This window comes from Pleurodeles waltl, chromosome 3_1 (genome assembly GCF_031143425.1).
Source record: "Pleurodeles waltl isolate 20211129_DDA chromosome 3_1, aPleWal1.hap1.20221129, whole genome shotgun sequence".
NCBI lineage: Eukaryota > Metazoa > Chordata > Amphibia > Caudata > Salamandridae > Pleurodeles > Pleurodeles waltl.
This window is the reverse complement of record NC_090440.1, coordinates 1,331,551,795-1,331,566,617: the sequence shown is the minus strand read 5'-3', so window position 1 is coordinate 1,331,566,617 and position 14,823 is coordinate 1,331,551,795. Positions and strand designations below refer to the sequence as shown.

At 45.7% G+C, this 14,823-nt stretch overlaps 1 protein-coding gene across 7 annotated transcripts in view; it reads left to right on the top strand.

Moving 5' to 3' along the window:
* The window catches only part of SLC35F5 (solute carrier family 35 member F5), a 575,369-nt gene that overhangs the window by 263,825 nt on the left and 296,721 nt on the right, over positions 1-14,823 (top strand). For all 7 annotated transcript variants that reach the window (XM_069224683.1, XM_069224682.1, XM_069224686.1 and 4 more), the window contains one exon: positions 9,711-9,798. In XM_069224683.1, coding sequence (XP_069080784.1) covers positions 9,711-9,798 — 88 coding nt within the window. The remainder of the gene's footprint in view (positions 1-9,710; positions 9,799-14,823) is intronic.

Sequence of the window (14,823 nt, the reverse complement as noted above, 5' to 3'; positions counted from 1 at the left end):
AGTCGGGAAACTGGTGCATTTTAACAAGGAATATGTAAATTTTGTAAATCGTCTGGGATCCCACTGAGCTTATTGTGATGTTTGCGTTAAGTGGACTGAATTCAAGAGTAGTGTCCAGGTCGTCAAACTTTAGGGAAATTGTGTGACTTCATTGTAATTATCTAAAAAAAATAAAAAAGGGTTCTGCGGAGTTCAAAACTGGGCTGTAGGTCTGCAAGGCAGTACTTCTGGATTTGGTGTGCCGCACCTTTGACCTATGAGGAGCCAGCATTATTCTCTCCCGAAGTACAGTCACGTGCAGGAGAAACGCCCCAGCCCACCATAGAGCCTCTTGCATCCTCTTGGTGCCCCAAAAGGATTGCATGATAAGTGTCTTTCCATATCCCGACTACTAATAGAATGAATGAGGTTGCATGTTTGTGAAGCTTCCGAATTTCGTTATTGCTCCTACTGAAGACAATCAGTTGTCCCTGTATTTCTCATCATCTTGCAGCTCATGACAAAGTTGTCAACAAATCCTGCTGCCAGGGCTGCGGTTTTCGAAACACCCATAAACTGCATTCACTCCTTTGCAGCTAAATGTGGCCAGCTATTTAAATTTAGATAATTGGAATGATATATGTGAAAAATACCTTTCAACCTGCCTCAGTTGTGTATACTCACTCTTTTGTTGTTTTATGCTAATACACTCCATTAGCATGCATGAAGTGATGATGTCAAGAAAACTTAAATGTATGCTGATTTTACCCAGATTCCCATTCAAATGTAGAAGGGCCCATGGTTTCGGGAAAATCTCTCCACATGACTGGATCATCTACATCACTGAATGAAGGCCCTTTGTTCATCTAACTTGAGGAATCCAAATTCTAGCACTTAAGGAACAAGCTATCAGCTCACTCTGCAAGTCCTCATGGATCAGCCTGGAAACAATTAATTAGGGTCCTGGGATTCCTTTTCAAAGCAAGCATTTCATTCACAACACAAATAAGTACTGTACTCTGGTGTCAGTGAGCAACCAGCTTTGCTTTACAGAACTAGCCAAGTCATTCAGACTGCACACTATAGGTCAAGAGATTACTGGCTACTGAGAAATCATTTACTGGCCTTCTGTAAAACCGCACACATATACTCAAGAATCAGTCTATCAAGTTATGCTTAACCACCTGTGGAATCAGTGTCATAGTATATCCAGTTTAAAAGTCTGTACAATGTTCACAAGGCCAAGTGGAACAAAGGTCCAGGATATCTGCCAAGGTTCTTGCCCTGTTAAATTCCTTTCAGGTAGCTCCACACATCCACTGCTCCCTTGATCCAGCTATAATCTGACAAACTGTTGAAGTCCGGGCTGTATGCATGGAGGACCTTGCCTCAAAAACTAAGGTGCACTTGGTCCCCACTTGATGGCAGAACCGAACTATCCATGTTTCACTAAACACCTCAAAACTGTGCTTTTCAGGCCTTCTTTTTAATAAACATCTGATCTACGGCAGTGTATGAGAGATGTCAGACATAGGTTCATCCTCTCACCCAACTGCATTCAAACTTTACAATTACTTTACTCCCTTTGAGTGTGCTCAAACATAAATTACCATTTCAAAGTAGCAGCAAGGATATGTCATGCTTTTAAAAAGCGACCAAATGAATAAACAAATAATCCAGTTTCAAACATTGTGTTAAGACTTTGATTTTAGGAAGTGGTTCCAGAAAAGATAAATGTTGCCAGTTGTAAATCAAATATTACAAAACCAACCCAAGCTCTTATTTCAAGACCATCCCCTGCCTGCTGCTGAGAAAGGAAATATCAGTGCCTTACAGCAGAGCTGTAATCATGTTTCTGAATACACTTTCCTACACGAGCAGCATCAACTGGGCAATAAATTATGGTGTCCATTTAGAATCCTTTGGTAAAAGAAAATGTGCTGCAACTGATTGTCTGCACATTTTTGCCCTTCGTATCTATTCCTTAGTGATGTGTACTGCACAGACCTTTGTTACCACCTGCTGAATACCTGTGGTAATTGATTGTTTAAAAAGTGGAATATTTTCTAATGACTGTTTACTTTGTTATTCCTTATTTTTCATGCAAGCCAGGTGTTTAAATATAATGCCATTCACTAATTGTTAGAAATGGGGTCTCTGATTGGCCTTCGGTTTGCACTCTGTCCAAGCAGGGACCCTCACTCTAGTTAGGGTAGGGGTGGAACACAGCTCAGATAACCCCCCCTTCACCCCCTTCGTAGCTTGGCACAAGTAGTCAGGCTTATCTCAAAGGCAATGTGTTAAGTATTTGTACCAACACACACAGTAATACAATGAAAACACCACCAAAAGACTCCACACCAGTTTAGAAATATAGCCAATATTTATCTAAATCAAACAAGACCAAAACGTCACAAATCCAACATACACAAGCAAACATACAAATGTTTAAATTAAAAAGAGTCTTAATCCATAGGAATCAATGGATGTGTTGTTTTTACACACAGTACCTGGTATGAGTCAAAAATAAAGCTGCATGGGCGAGTGTGCATCAGAAAAGTAAGTGGTGCATCGTTTCCAGACTCTCAAGTGGCGTGGCCTTAGGTTGATTCTTCTCTGGTTGGTTAGGCGATGTGGTGTTTGTCTCTCCCGCAGAACAATGATGCATCCATTTCTGGCCAGGCAACCTCTGGCCTGTACTGGTTCAGTATGGTTTTGATGCCCAGCAAGGATGTGTGCGAAATTTTGAAGCACAATGGGGAAGAACTGTGTTGCATTGGTGATGCATCAGTTTTGGCAGCCACAAGTGGGTGTTGTCAATTTTCCAGCCGTGATGCAGGCAGTTTGTTGATTTTTCAACTGCGAGACGGGTGCTGTGACGATTTTTCTCCTGCTGGGCTCCAGTGCATAGATTTCAGCCTTGGTTCCACCAGTTTCTCCTTTCAAGGGCCCAGGGACTGTACAGGGCAACACTTAGCAGGGTAGAGGTCTCAGCAAGAGTGTCCAGGTGCTGGCAGAGGAAGTCTTTGATGGCCCTGAGACTTCAGAACAGAGGGAAAGCTCAGTCCAAGCCTTTGGAGGCACCTCACAAGCAGGAAAACACAACTAAGTCCAGTCTTTGTCCTTTCTAAGGTAGGAGCAGCAACTGCAGGCCAACCCAGCAAGGCACACTCACAGACAATGGGACAGTACTCCTCCTCCAGCTATTCAGCTCTTCTCTCTGAAAGAGGGTCCTCTTGATCCAAAAGTAATCTAAAGGTCTGGGGTTTTGGGTCTACTGCTTATACTAATTTCTGCCTTTGAAGTAGGCAAACTTCAAAAGAAACTCTCTGTTGTTCACAACATCCTGCCTTGCCCAGACCTGGCCCCAGACACACACCAGGGGGTTGGAGACTCCATTATGTGAGGACAGGCACAGCCCTTTCAGGTGTGTCAGCTCCTCCCTTCCCACTCTAGCCCAGGAGACTCATCAGGATATGCTAGCCACTCCTTAGCTTCCTTTGTGTCAATGTCTAGAGAGAATTTACAAACAGCCCAACAGTCAGTCTGACCCAGACGTGGATTCCACAGGCAGGCAGAGGCACAGAATGGTTAAGCAAGAAAATGCCCACTTTCCAAAAGTGGCATTTTCAGACTCACAATCTAAAACCCAACTTTACCAAAAAATGTATTTGTACATTGTGAGTTCAGAGACCGCAAACTCCACATCTCGATCTGCTCCCAATGGAAAACTGCACTCAAAAGATGTTTAAAGGCAGTCCCCATGGTAACCTATGGGAGCGATAGGCCTTGCAATACTGAAAAACAAATTTGGCAGTATTTCACTATTAGGACATGTAAAACACACCAGTACATGTCCTACCTTTTACATACACCACACCCTGCCCATGGGGCTACATAGGTCATAGGGCCTACCTTAGGGTTGCCTTTCATGTACAAAAAGGGAAAGTTTGGGCCTGGCAAGCGAGTACATTTGCCAGGTCGAATTGGCAGTTTAAAACTGCACACACAGACACTGCAGTGGCAGGTCTGAACCACATTTACAGGGCTACTCATTTGGGTGGCACAGTCCGTGCTGCATGCTAACTAGTTGCATTTGATTGACGGTCCTTGGGCACCTCTAGTGCACTTTACCAGGGACTTACTAGTAAACCAAATATGCCAATCGTAGAAAAGCCCGTCACCAGTAGAATTTACACAGAGAGCACTTGCACTTTAGCACTGGTCAGCAGTGGTAAAGTCCCCAGATACCAAAACCAGCAAAAATGAAGTCCAGGACACAGTCAAAAACATAGGAAGCAGAGGCAAAAAGACAGGGGAAAACACACCAAGGATGCCAGATCTAACACTAATGTTATCACTAATTCCAGCAACACCTACACATTTAGGAAGACACTACAAATGAGGCTCCTCATATGGACAGTTAAAATTAACTTTACAAGTCTTACTGTTTAAATGGCATGGCTGTTAATCTATGCATCTGATACAGTCTTCTAGTTGCATATTCCTTACCTTTGAATGGGCCCCAGGCGCTGACTGGATCCGGAGAATTTTGTGAGCAGTACCCCTGCAGTGGTGTTGATTGGCTCCTACATTTGTCGTCGACATAGTCCTTGCCTGAGATGACATTGTGGTTCCAATATAGGCAACACCCTGGTATGCTGAAGTCTTTCCGTGCCAGCAAGCAGTGATCCGAAAAGAGGTAGCCCTCCATCATTTTTAATTGTTTTTTTTGTGAAAGATTTTTCTCAAGTTTTCTAACCACTGATGCTGGTCCCGACACAGACGCTCCACGGGCTGCGCCATCCCTATTGCAATCTTGACTGTGACATGGAGCCGGAGAGGCATGGTACAGTGCTGATTCCGACACTGGCAGGAGCTTTGCCACCTAGGTCTGATCCTGAGCCCATTTCTTATAGGGTAGTTTACTGTGATGAATGAAGGGGGTTGTAGGACATGCTGTAGGATATGGCTGCGCAAGTACTGCCACAGGTCCGGGTGGAGGCCCGGGCTGTACTCTGTCAGGCTATTGCTGATGGGAGAGACGCAGCAAAGTTGACAATCTGTTTCAGACTGGACACAACAGTCTTGCTAGGCAGAGCAGTTTCATCAACAGTGGCACCATGCCTGGCTGAGGACATCTGGCTTTTCAGGTGATATCCAAGCTACCTTGATGGACATACCCTTTGATGGCACCCGTCTCTTCGGGGACAAGGCAGACTTTGCACTCAAGCTCTTCAAGAATTCTCTGTCTACGGACAGGTCATTTGGCCTTACTGCAGACCCTCATTCCCCCCAGTCTGCCTATTGCCCCTTACTTGGCTACAGAGGGACCTCCAACCATGTCCATTCACGGCCAGCCACCATGCAGTGCACGCTGTCAAACCTCTCCATGGCCAAGGGTGCATGATCCACCGACCTCATGGATCAGGTTGCCAGTGGTCTGGACAGTCAGGCTACTGCCTCCCCTTTGAGACTCCCCCTCCAGTCATGCCATCATCCTATGAGGGAGGATTACTTGTCCCTACTCCGCAAGGAAGTTCAGTCTCTCTTGGCCAAGAGAGCCATTGAGAGGGTTCCTGTGCCAGACGTAGGTTGTGGTTGCTATTCCTGCTACTTTCTGGTGCCTAAAAAGGACAAAGGCCTCCACCCTATCCTAGAACTTTGGTCACTCATTCTCTTCCTCAAGAAGAACAAGTTCAGTATGCTCACTCTAGATCAGGTTCGATCTGCCCTGCACCCAGGAGACTGTATGGTAGTGTTGGACTTGCAGGACACTTATTTCCATGTCCCCCTCCTGCGTGTTCACAGACATTACTTGCAGTTCACTGTAGGTCACAAGTACTTTCACTTTACTGTGTTCTCCTTTGGCCTTACCAGTGCCCCTCCAGTGTTCACCAAGATGATGGGGGTGGTTGCAGCTCATCTGTGCAGACCAAGAGTTTCAGTCTCCTCTTATCTCGACTGGCTGTTGCAGGTGGGCTCGCTCCCGGCTGTTGTCTTCCACCTCCAGACTATGGCAGACCTCATACATTTGCTGGGGTTCTCTACAAATGTGCCAAAGTTACACCTAACTCCCTCTCAGATGCTTCCTTTCATCAGAGTTTTTCTGGACACAGTGGGGCTTCGTGCTTATCCCCCTCAAGTGGCGAGTCCAGGTTATTCAGGCTATGATACCAATGTTTCAGCCTTTATCCTGGATTTCAGTGAGAATGACTCTGAGGCTGTTGGGCTTCATTTCCTCCTGTATCCTGCTAGTGACACGTGCATGATGGCATATGCAGGCTTTGCAGTGGGACCTGAAGTTCCAGTGGACACAGTATCGGGGGAATCTCTTTGACAAGGTGCATAAGTCAAAGGGAACTGTAAAGGATATGCATAGGGTGGATAACGAATCGCAAATGGGCCAGGGCAAATCCCTCTCCTTTCCCAAACCAGATCTGACAGTAGTGACCAATCTGTCATTCCCGGGATGGGGTCACTATGTTTGAAAAGTGGAGGTCAGAGGACTCTCGTCTCTGGCGGAATCTGGACTCCACATCAACCTGTTGGAGTTCTGTCCTATCTGGCTGGCATTAAAAGCATTTCCTCCCTCTAACAAGAGGGAGATGGTGCAAGTGTTCATGAATAACACCACCACCATGTGGTTCTGCAACAAGCTGGGTGGGGTGGAGTTATGAACCCTTTGTCAAGAGGCGTTGCGCCTCTGTATGTGGCAGGAACAGCAGGGCTTATCTCTAGTGGTTCAACATCTGGCGGGCTCTCTGAATGCCAGAGCAGACAAACGAAGCCGAAAACGCCTAGCGGATCACAAATGAGATCCCCATCCTGAGGTGGCGCAAGTTCTCTTTCAGCAGTGGGGAGAGCCTTGGTTAGATCTGTTTGCCTCTGCAGAGAATGTGCAATGTCAGCAGTTTTGCACCTTGGACTTTCCAAGGCAGCGATCGCTCTGAGATGTTTTTCATCTCAGGTGGAACTCAAGCCACCTATAGGCCTTTCCACCCATATCACTTCTGCCCAGAGTTCTTGAGAAGATCAAGAACAACTGGGCCCAAGTAATCCTTGTGGCTCTGGACTGTGCATGGAGCGTCTGGTATCCCAAGCATTTGAGCATGGTCATCGATCCTCCGATCAGACTGCCCCTTTTGGAGAAACTTCTGTTGCAGCAGCAGGGAAGGGTTCTGCACCCAAACCTGTCCACTTTCCTACTTTTGTGGAGATTGAGCAGTGACAGTTGACAGCATTTGACCTTCCTCCTGAAGCCTGTAACATAATCTTGGCACCCAGACATCCCTCCAGCAAAATGGTCTACTTCTGTCACTGAAAGAAATTTGCGGTATGGACTACGAACAAGTCATTTGATCCCCTTTCTGTCCCTCTGTCTGAAGTTCTGTTGTTTATCCTTTCCTTGGCACAGCAGGGCTCTGCTATAGGCATTCTAAAAGGATAGTTGTCTGCTATTTCTGCTTTTTTTTAGGTTGCCTGATCACCCTTCTTTGTTTAGGTTCCTCATAGGTCCTCCACACCTCTTTTCTCCATCCCCATTCATTTTGCCCTGGTGGGATTTACATTCGGTTTTGACATTTTTGATCTGTGCTCTTTTCAAGCCTCTTTACGATTGTCCTCACAGTCTTCTAATTTTGAAAACATCCTTCCTTGTGGCCATTACATCTGCCCCCAGGGTGAGTGAGCTGCAGTCATTGTCACTAAGTCGCCCTACCTTTCATCTATCCTGACAATGGTGCTTCTTTCTGCCAAAAGTGGTTATGCCCTTTCATTTAGGCCAATTCAACACCTTACTTACTTTTTACGCAGCTCCACATCCTTCCAAGGAAGAAGAGAGACTCCACCGCCTGGTCCTGAACAGGGCGTTCTACCTTGATTGTACCAAAGAGTTCCATGAGATTAACTCTTTGTTGGTTCTGTGGGTAGGAAGAAAAGTTTGGCAGTGCAGAAGCAAACCATCTGTAGATAGGTTATTCTCTGTACTATGATCTGCTGCGCACTGATTAAGAAGCAACACCCTGAGGGTTTGCGTGTTCATCCTACCCAAGCTAAAGCTGCGACCACTGCGTTAGAGTGCGGAGTTCCAGTCTTTGACATCTGTCAGATGGCAACATGGGCATCTCTGCACACGTTTACCAAACACTACTGCCTGGACAGTCCGGGCACTTTGCCCATTCGGTCCAGCAGGACTTTGTAGTTTGATCTTAGTTTTCAGGCCCACCTTCTGGGTTGGTATTGCTTGGATATCTATTTAAAGGTAAGGAATCTGCAACTAGAAGTCTCTGTCAGATGAACATGTTACTTACCTTTGGTAACGCCTGATCTGGTAGAGAAAACATCTAGTTGCAGACCCTTTACCCACCCACTCGTCCTTCCAGCTCTGCAAACTGATTTCTAGAGGAAGGAACTCCCCCCATCCGGGCCTTAGTTTTGACGCACCAGTAGTCAGTTTCTTAATGGTTCTGCTCTTCTAATGTAGAAAGTTGTGAAGAGAATGTGACGTCTGTGCGCCTTGGTGACGATAATATAGGAACCACAATGTCATATCTGGTGCAGATACTGCCGCCGACGGATGCCGCCACCGATCGACACCACATGATGGCACAGAGAGATACTGTTTACAAAATTCTCCTGATCCAGTCCGACGCCTGGGGTAAATTCAAAGATAAGGAATCTGCAACTAGATATTGACTCTATCAGATAAGGCGTTACTGAAGAAAAGTAACTTGTTCGTTAATTTACCCTATTATCATTAGGGATATTCGGGTTGGCGATACTTGGGCTCAGAGCCAAAACTCATCAGTAATGAAGTTTACTGGCAGGTGCAATGTGAAGTAGGTAATGAGACGTAACTGGATGCATAAGCTTTATCATGATCACCTCACACCCCACACTTCAATGAAGGAAGTCTCATGACAATAAGCATCAAACATGAAAACTGTTCTTGACATAAAACACTATAATTACGTAACCAATAGGTACATTCAAAGTTATAGCACATTCCCCCACACATAGAATATCTAACAACACCATAAATAATTTCCAGAAGAGTGACGAGATATGCTCAGTCGCCCTTAAAGCCATGTGATATGTTTTCGATGTAACTCATTGTTATGTAAGTAAACAAGCCATGTTTTACTTGTTTTGGTTTACAATTGGGTTTTTCACCTTTTCTCTCTGGCCAGTTACATGCACAGATTTTGTCCAGTTCCATAACTTTCATCTTTCTGTCCTTATTCCATCCTATTTCCTCCTCCAGCATGACTTACCCCTTCCTAACTGTCCCGCTTCATTTAATCTCTAACAGTCTATGAGAACTCTACAGTATACCTTTTGTGTGAAATTTGCACACAGTCTCTCCTCCTGAATTTAATCTTTTTGAACAGTATTACTTCTAGTGGCTTTACCTTCCGATAAATTTCCCTTGTGCTGCTTTTTACTCTTCATCGCATTGCACACAACTTCATCAAATTAGTATTAATTTACCTATTCACGCTTGTGCATCTCATGAGCATAATAGACTCATTATCTTGATTTATGGTTAATGGATTGACTAGCACAAACAGTTTTAGAAATTTTCTTGAAACAATACAGCCTATTAGGGTTTCCAGCTTTAGCTGGAAGTTTAGAAGTTGTGCTCTAAAAATGTCTGATACTTCCACCCTCAATTTGTTTTGTTTTTCTTAAATTGACACATTGATCTTTTACTCCTTTTATTCATACAGGACTTTTTACTCTAATACTTGCTTCAGTGTTTCCAAGCAACAGTGGCGACCGATTCACCCTCTCCAAGTTAATAGCAGTTGTTTTGAGGTAGGAACAAGTCATTTACTCTTCCTTAGCCATATTCTCTTGATGCAGAGTGTCTCTCTAATTTACTTGCATTGGCTATAAAATAAAAATAGTTAAACACAGTTGTCTTTAGCTAATCCTGCATCGCTACCGATCACAGATTAATACTGATTAAAGAATGTCTTTGTTTGATAATGTCTTGGTAAGATTTTAGATATGCTGTGCAATAGTTTGATATGTTTACTTTCACTTCTAAAGTGGGACTAATGTGAGGTACAGACAAAAAGTAAATCCGTTTTATTCAGTTAGACACAAGTGCTGAGAAAGGCTGAGTTATTGTTCATAGTAAATTGAGCTTAATGTTTTGACAGCTGTTGTGTATTTAAAGTGAAAGACGTCTAGCAGAGAAATACATGGAAGTAGTTTAGCCAAAAAGGAGAATGTTCAGACTTAAATGTTCTGGTACATTATTCAAGATGGTAAAAATGCTCTATTGATTAACCAACATGCCTTCTCCTTTGCCCTACATACTGCCTTGGCAGAACTAGTAGGAGGGTTGAGGGATGAAGCTTTCACCAAGAATAGAGGTGATGCAGGGAGCATCTGGATCTCTGTTATGGAAAGAAAAGTTAACATCTTGTTTTGAATCTGCATGCACAGTTAATGGAATCTTTTGTATTATTGTAGTCTAATACAAGCTTTTAGCCACAGATTCTTTACCTAAGAATATTCCACAGGTGTCAGACTGGATCTGGAAATTTTCTAACAGTAACCATGTGCGCCGGTAGGTGGGATCGATCGGGTAGGCAGCATCTGCAATGTGCGCGGTACCTATAAAGGCACCACTCTAGCATGCTGACATCAGGTCTTTTCTTTCCACGCCAGTCAGCAGAGATCTGGATCGCTTTTTGACTGAGTTTTTCGACGGATGTCCCCAAAGAAAACAACAGGTTTTAAACCATATGGTGCCTGTCACAGGCAGGTGTCTGTGACACTCACATTTTGTTAGTTTGAGGTGCTTGAAGTGGAACCATGACTCTAAAATCTGCAAGGACTGCCACACCATGAATCCAAAGGCGCTGAGGGAACGTTTCCTAAAGCTTCTGCCACCCGATGTCAGATGACCCCACAGCGCTCTTGATCCCGGACATGCAGAAGGTTGCAGGACTGTTCGCAGGGGTGCTCGCAACAATCGTCGTTGCAGTCTAAATCATTGAGTAAATCTCACAAGAGCAAAATGTCCAAGAAGTCATAGCGCTCTTTGTCTTCTCAGAGCCAGTCCAAGTCACTGGACTTAGTACGGGAACGACAATACTGCTGAAGGTCTCACTCCTCCACAGAGCCTGTGCCTGGGTCTGCACTTCCCAGAGTTTCTTAGAGCCGGAGCTCTATGAGGCCATGCCCATATTTGGATAGCCGGGGCCCCCTGGGAGCACCTTCAGGTCCCACGGGTATGGGAGTGACTCTTACTGGATTCCTGATACCTGGTTCGACCTTGGCAACTGTTGGGCCCCATGGATCCGGTGTTGGATTCAGAGCAATTCCACCAGTGAAACCGCATCCTTACTCGGATCCCATTCCAGTGGTATTGTTACAAGCGCTATTAACCTCATCGTCATGCCCGACTCGGATACAAAGCCAGATCAACATCACCCAATGTCAACTCCAAAGCCGGCCTCTACTTTGCCCTCTAAGTCCAGAGCCAAAGGGGAGACAAATTGAAGGGGGTTGAGGATCCTTATTACTTAAGTCACCCCCTAGATGAACGTAGCACAACTGGTATTAGGAACTGGCGGATTCCAGCGGTTTAGACACCTCATCGGACACTAGCTTTGTCTCTTCCTCTGTGGCTACGGAGAAAGGGGCCTCCTTTGCAGATGTGGTGCACAGGACTGTTGAGGTCCTAGACCTTCAGCTGCCTTCGGTGGCAGTCAGGATGAACATCTAGGTGGAGGTGCTTCAGTTGGGAGTTTCCTCCTCAGAACCTCTACTCCCAGTTAATGAAGCCCTTACGGTGTACTGATCCAAGCCTTACACAGAGGCGTCTGTGCACAGGACAGTCGTTCTGCTCCTGTGGACTCCAGTTTTCTCACCCGTCACTCCACCTCAGAGTGATTGGTGGTCCAAGCCTCCACCACCAAGATCACCCCGGTACATTCCTTCCCACTCCGCCTAATAGGGAATCCAAAAGACTGGATACTTTTGGCAAGAAGATGTTCTCTTCAGCCAGCCTAGCACTGCGGTAGGTGAACACCACATGACGTTTGGGCTGATACACACACTGCGTGGGGCTTGGTGGCCCAGGTGCTGCCTGTAGTCTCGAACGAGGCCTGTGCAACACTAACCTAAACCATTTCAAACAGGCGAGATGCAGCAAAGTTCACCATCCGATGTGGACTAGACATGATTGACTCAGTGGGCAGGACATTTGCATCATTGGTGGCCTTTAACGCCACGCCTGGTTGAGAACAACTGCCATTTCAGGGGCTGACCAATCTTCAGTCAGGGACATGCCCTCTAATGGCTATCTCCTTTTTTGCAAAAAGACAGACTCTGTGTTGGAGCATTTTAAAGACAGCAGAGCGATGTCCACCCGCCAACCCTAGTCGCCTTTCACCCATTCCGTGGCTATGGTAAGGGCTACCAACCACATCCTTTCCATTCTAGTCACCCAGGCAAACAGGCTTCCTAGCCCTTTCATGGCCGTTGATGTAGTTCCCACAAACCACTTGAGAACACCAGCCAGAGGTTGGATCTGTCCACCAACCCCCTGGCAGCCACAGCCTCATAACTCCTTCAGTACACCCTTATACCTATACAGACACCCAGTAGTGGGCTGGATCTGCCATCACCTTTCCCTCTGGCAGTACATAGCACCAAGAAGTGGGTTCTACAAATAGTTCAGTGAGACTACTCCATCCCCTTTCTGAAGCCCCCACTTAAGATCAGCTGACTGAGGGCCATCTGTCCTTGCAATGTCAGGACGTTTTGGCCAAAGGAGCCCTCGAGAGAGTGCCTGCAGCAGAAGTAGGTTGTGGTGGCTATTCTTGTTAATTTCTGTTGCCAAAAAAGGGCAGATGTGTGTGCCCTATTCTAGGCCCGCGCCTTATCAACACTTTCTTGAAGAAGTAAAAATTAAAAATGTTCACATTAGCTCAAGTCCTTTCAGCTGTGGACTCCGGAAACTCGATGGTTGCATTGGACTTGCAGGATGCCTAATTCCACATCCCTGTTATGCCCGCCCACAGATGTTGCCTGCGTTTACTGTGGGCCAAGAGCACTTTCAGTTCACTGTCCTCTCCTTTTGGCCTTACCAGCACCCCTTGGGTGTTCACCAAGGTGATGGCGGTGGTCGCAGCACATCTGCTGAGGTCCTTAATTCCAATCTTCCCCCACCTCGACGATTGGCTTTTGAAGTCAGGATCACCCCAGGCAGTGTCTCCCTCCAGGCTGCAGTAACCTCCTGCCTTCTTTGGGGTTTACTATCAGTTTGACGAAGTCACACCTGACTCCCTCTCAGATGCTTCCCTTTATCAGAGCTGTTCTGGACACAATTCAGTTTCAGGCCTATCCTCCAGAGGGCTGTGTCCAGGATATTCCGGTTATAATGCCAGTGTTTCAGCCTCTATTCTGGATTTGTGTGAGACTGACTCTCAGGCCTCATGGCTTCCTGCATCCTGCTAGTGACACATGCCTGTTGACATATGTGGACTCTGCAGTGGGACCTGAAGTTCCAGAGGGCACAGCATTAGGGAAATCTCACTTACTTGGTCCAGATTTCAGAGTGAACTGCAAAAGACCTCCAGTGGTGGCTGATGACCCAAGATTGGGCCATTTCGTAACGGATAGTGCTCTGCATAAAGATCTGCTACACACTGGCCAAAAACAATCTTGTGACAGTTACATGCTCATTCCACAAGAGCCAAGGCTGTGATCACTGTGTCCAGAGCATCTGTCAGGTAGCAGCATGGGCGTCCTTGCACATGTTCACAAAACATTACTGTTTGGATGGACAGGTCTGTTGTGATGGGCATTATGCCTGTTTGGTCATGCAGGATGTTTTGATCACATCTGTTTTGCCGACCTTCCTCTGGGTAGGTATTGTTTGGGTATCTCAACTAGGATAGGAATCTGAAACTATAAGTCTCTATCAGATGAACAAGTTACTACCCTTCCGTAATGTCTTATCTGGTAGCCATATCTTCCTTACCAAACTATCCATCCTCCCCACTCTGTGAAATTCCTTCAGTTTAGGGTCACCCTTTTTGAGGCTCTCAGAAATACACACCAGTGTGTCAGCATCCTTCGTGGCTCTGCACTTCTGGCTTGGAACTTATCTGCACCCTGGGGTGGTGCCTTTATAAGCACTATACACATCACTTCCAGTGTGGACGCTGCTACAGAGCTGAATGACACCACCTACAGTCACGCAGGGGTACTGCTTGAAAATGTACGGATCCACTCTGATGCCTGGGGAATATTCTAAGGTTTAGAATCCACGTCTAGATTGTCTTCCAGATGAGGTTTTAACAAAGTTAAGTAAGTTGTTCATTAATGCAATGTAGCCACACAGGTGAATTCTTGAATACTCTTTTATTAATGCAACAGGATGTCAGCATGTAGGACTAGATTCATAACCTGATTGATATGGGTACCTGAGAGCAATTCTGTGTCTCATTAGAGACCCAAATAAAAAGGTAATTGGTGTGAGTTTTTATATCTGTGTTTTGTGATGGAAACTGGGCTGGTGGGGGAATCAAAATTAGAAATAATCTGTCAGAGGGATAGTAGGTCCTGTAGCAGGTATTGTACAATCTCAAGAGAGCAAGTGTCTTAACACATCTTCCCCACCTAGCAGAGTCTGCAGTCAGGCCATGGCCAGTTGCCTTGCATTGACTGATAGTTTGCCTGAAGGGCACACAAGCTGAAGAGAGCAGAGGTACCATTAAAGTAGGTAGGTACACTCCCTTTTGTTTCCTAATTACTCTGACTTCTTGGGGGTTTCAGGAACAGTGCTCCTCAGAATGCCGAGTGCGATGCCGTGGC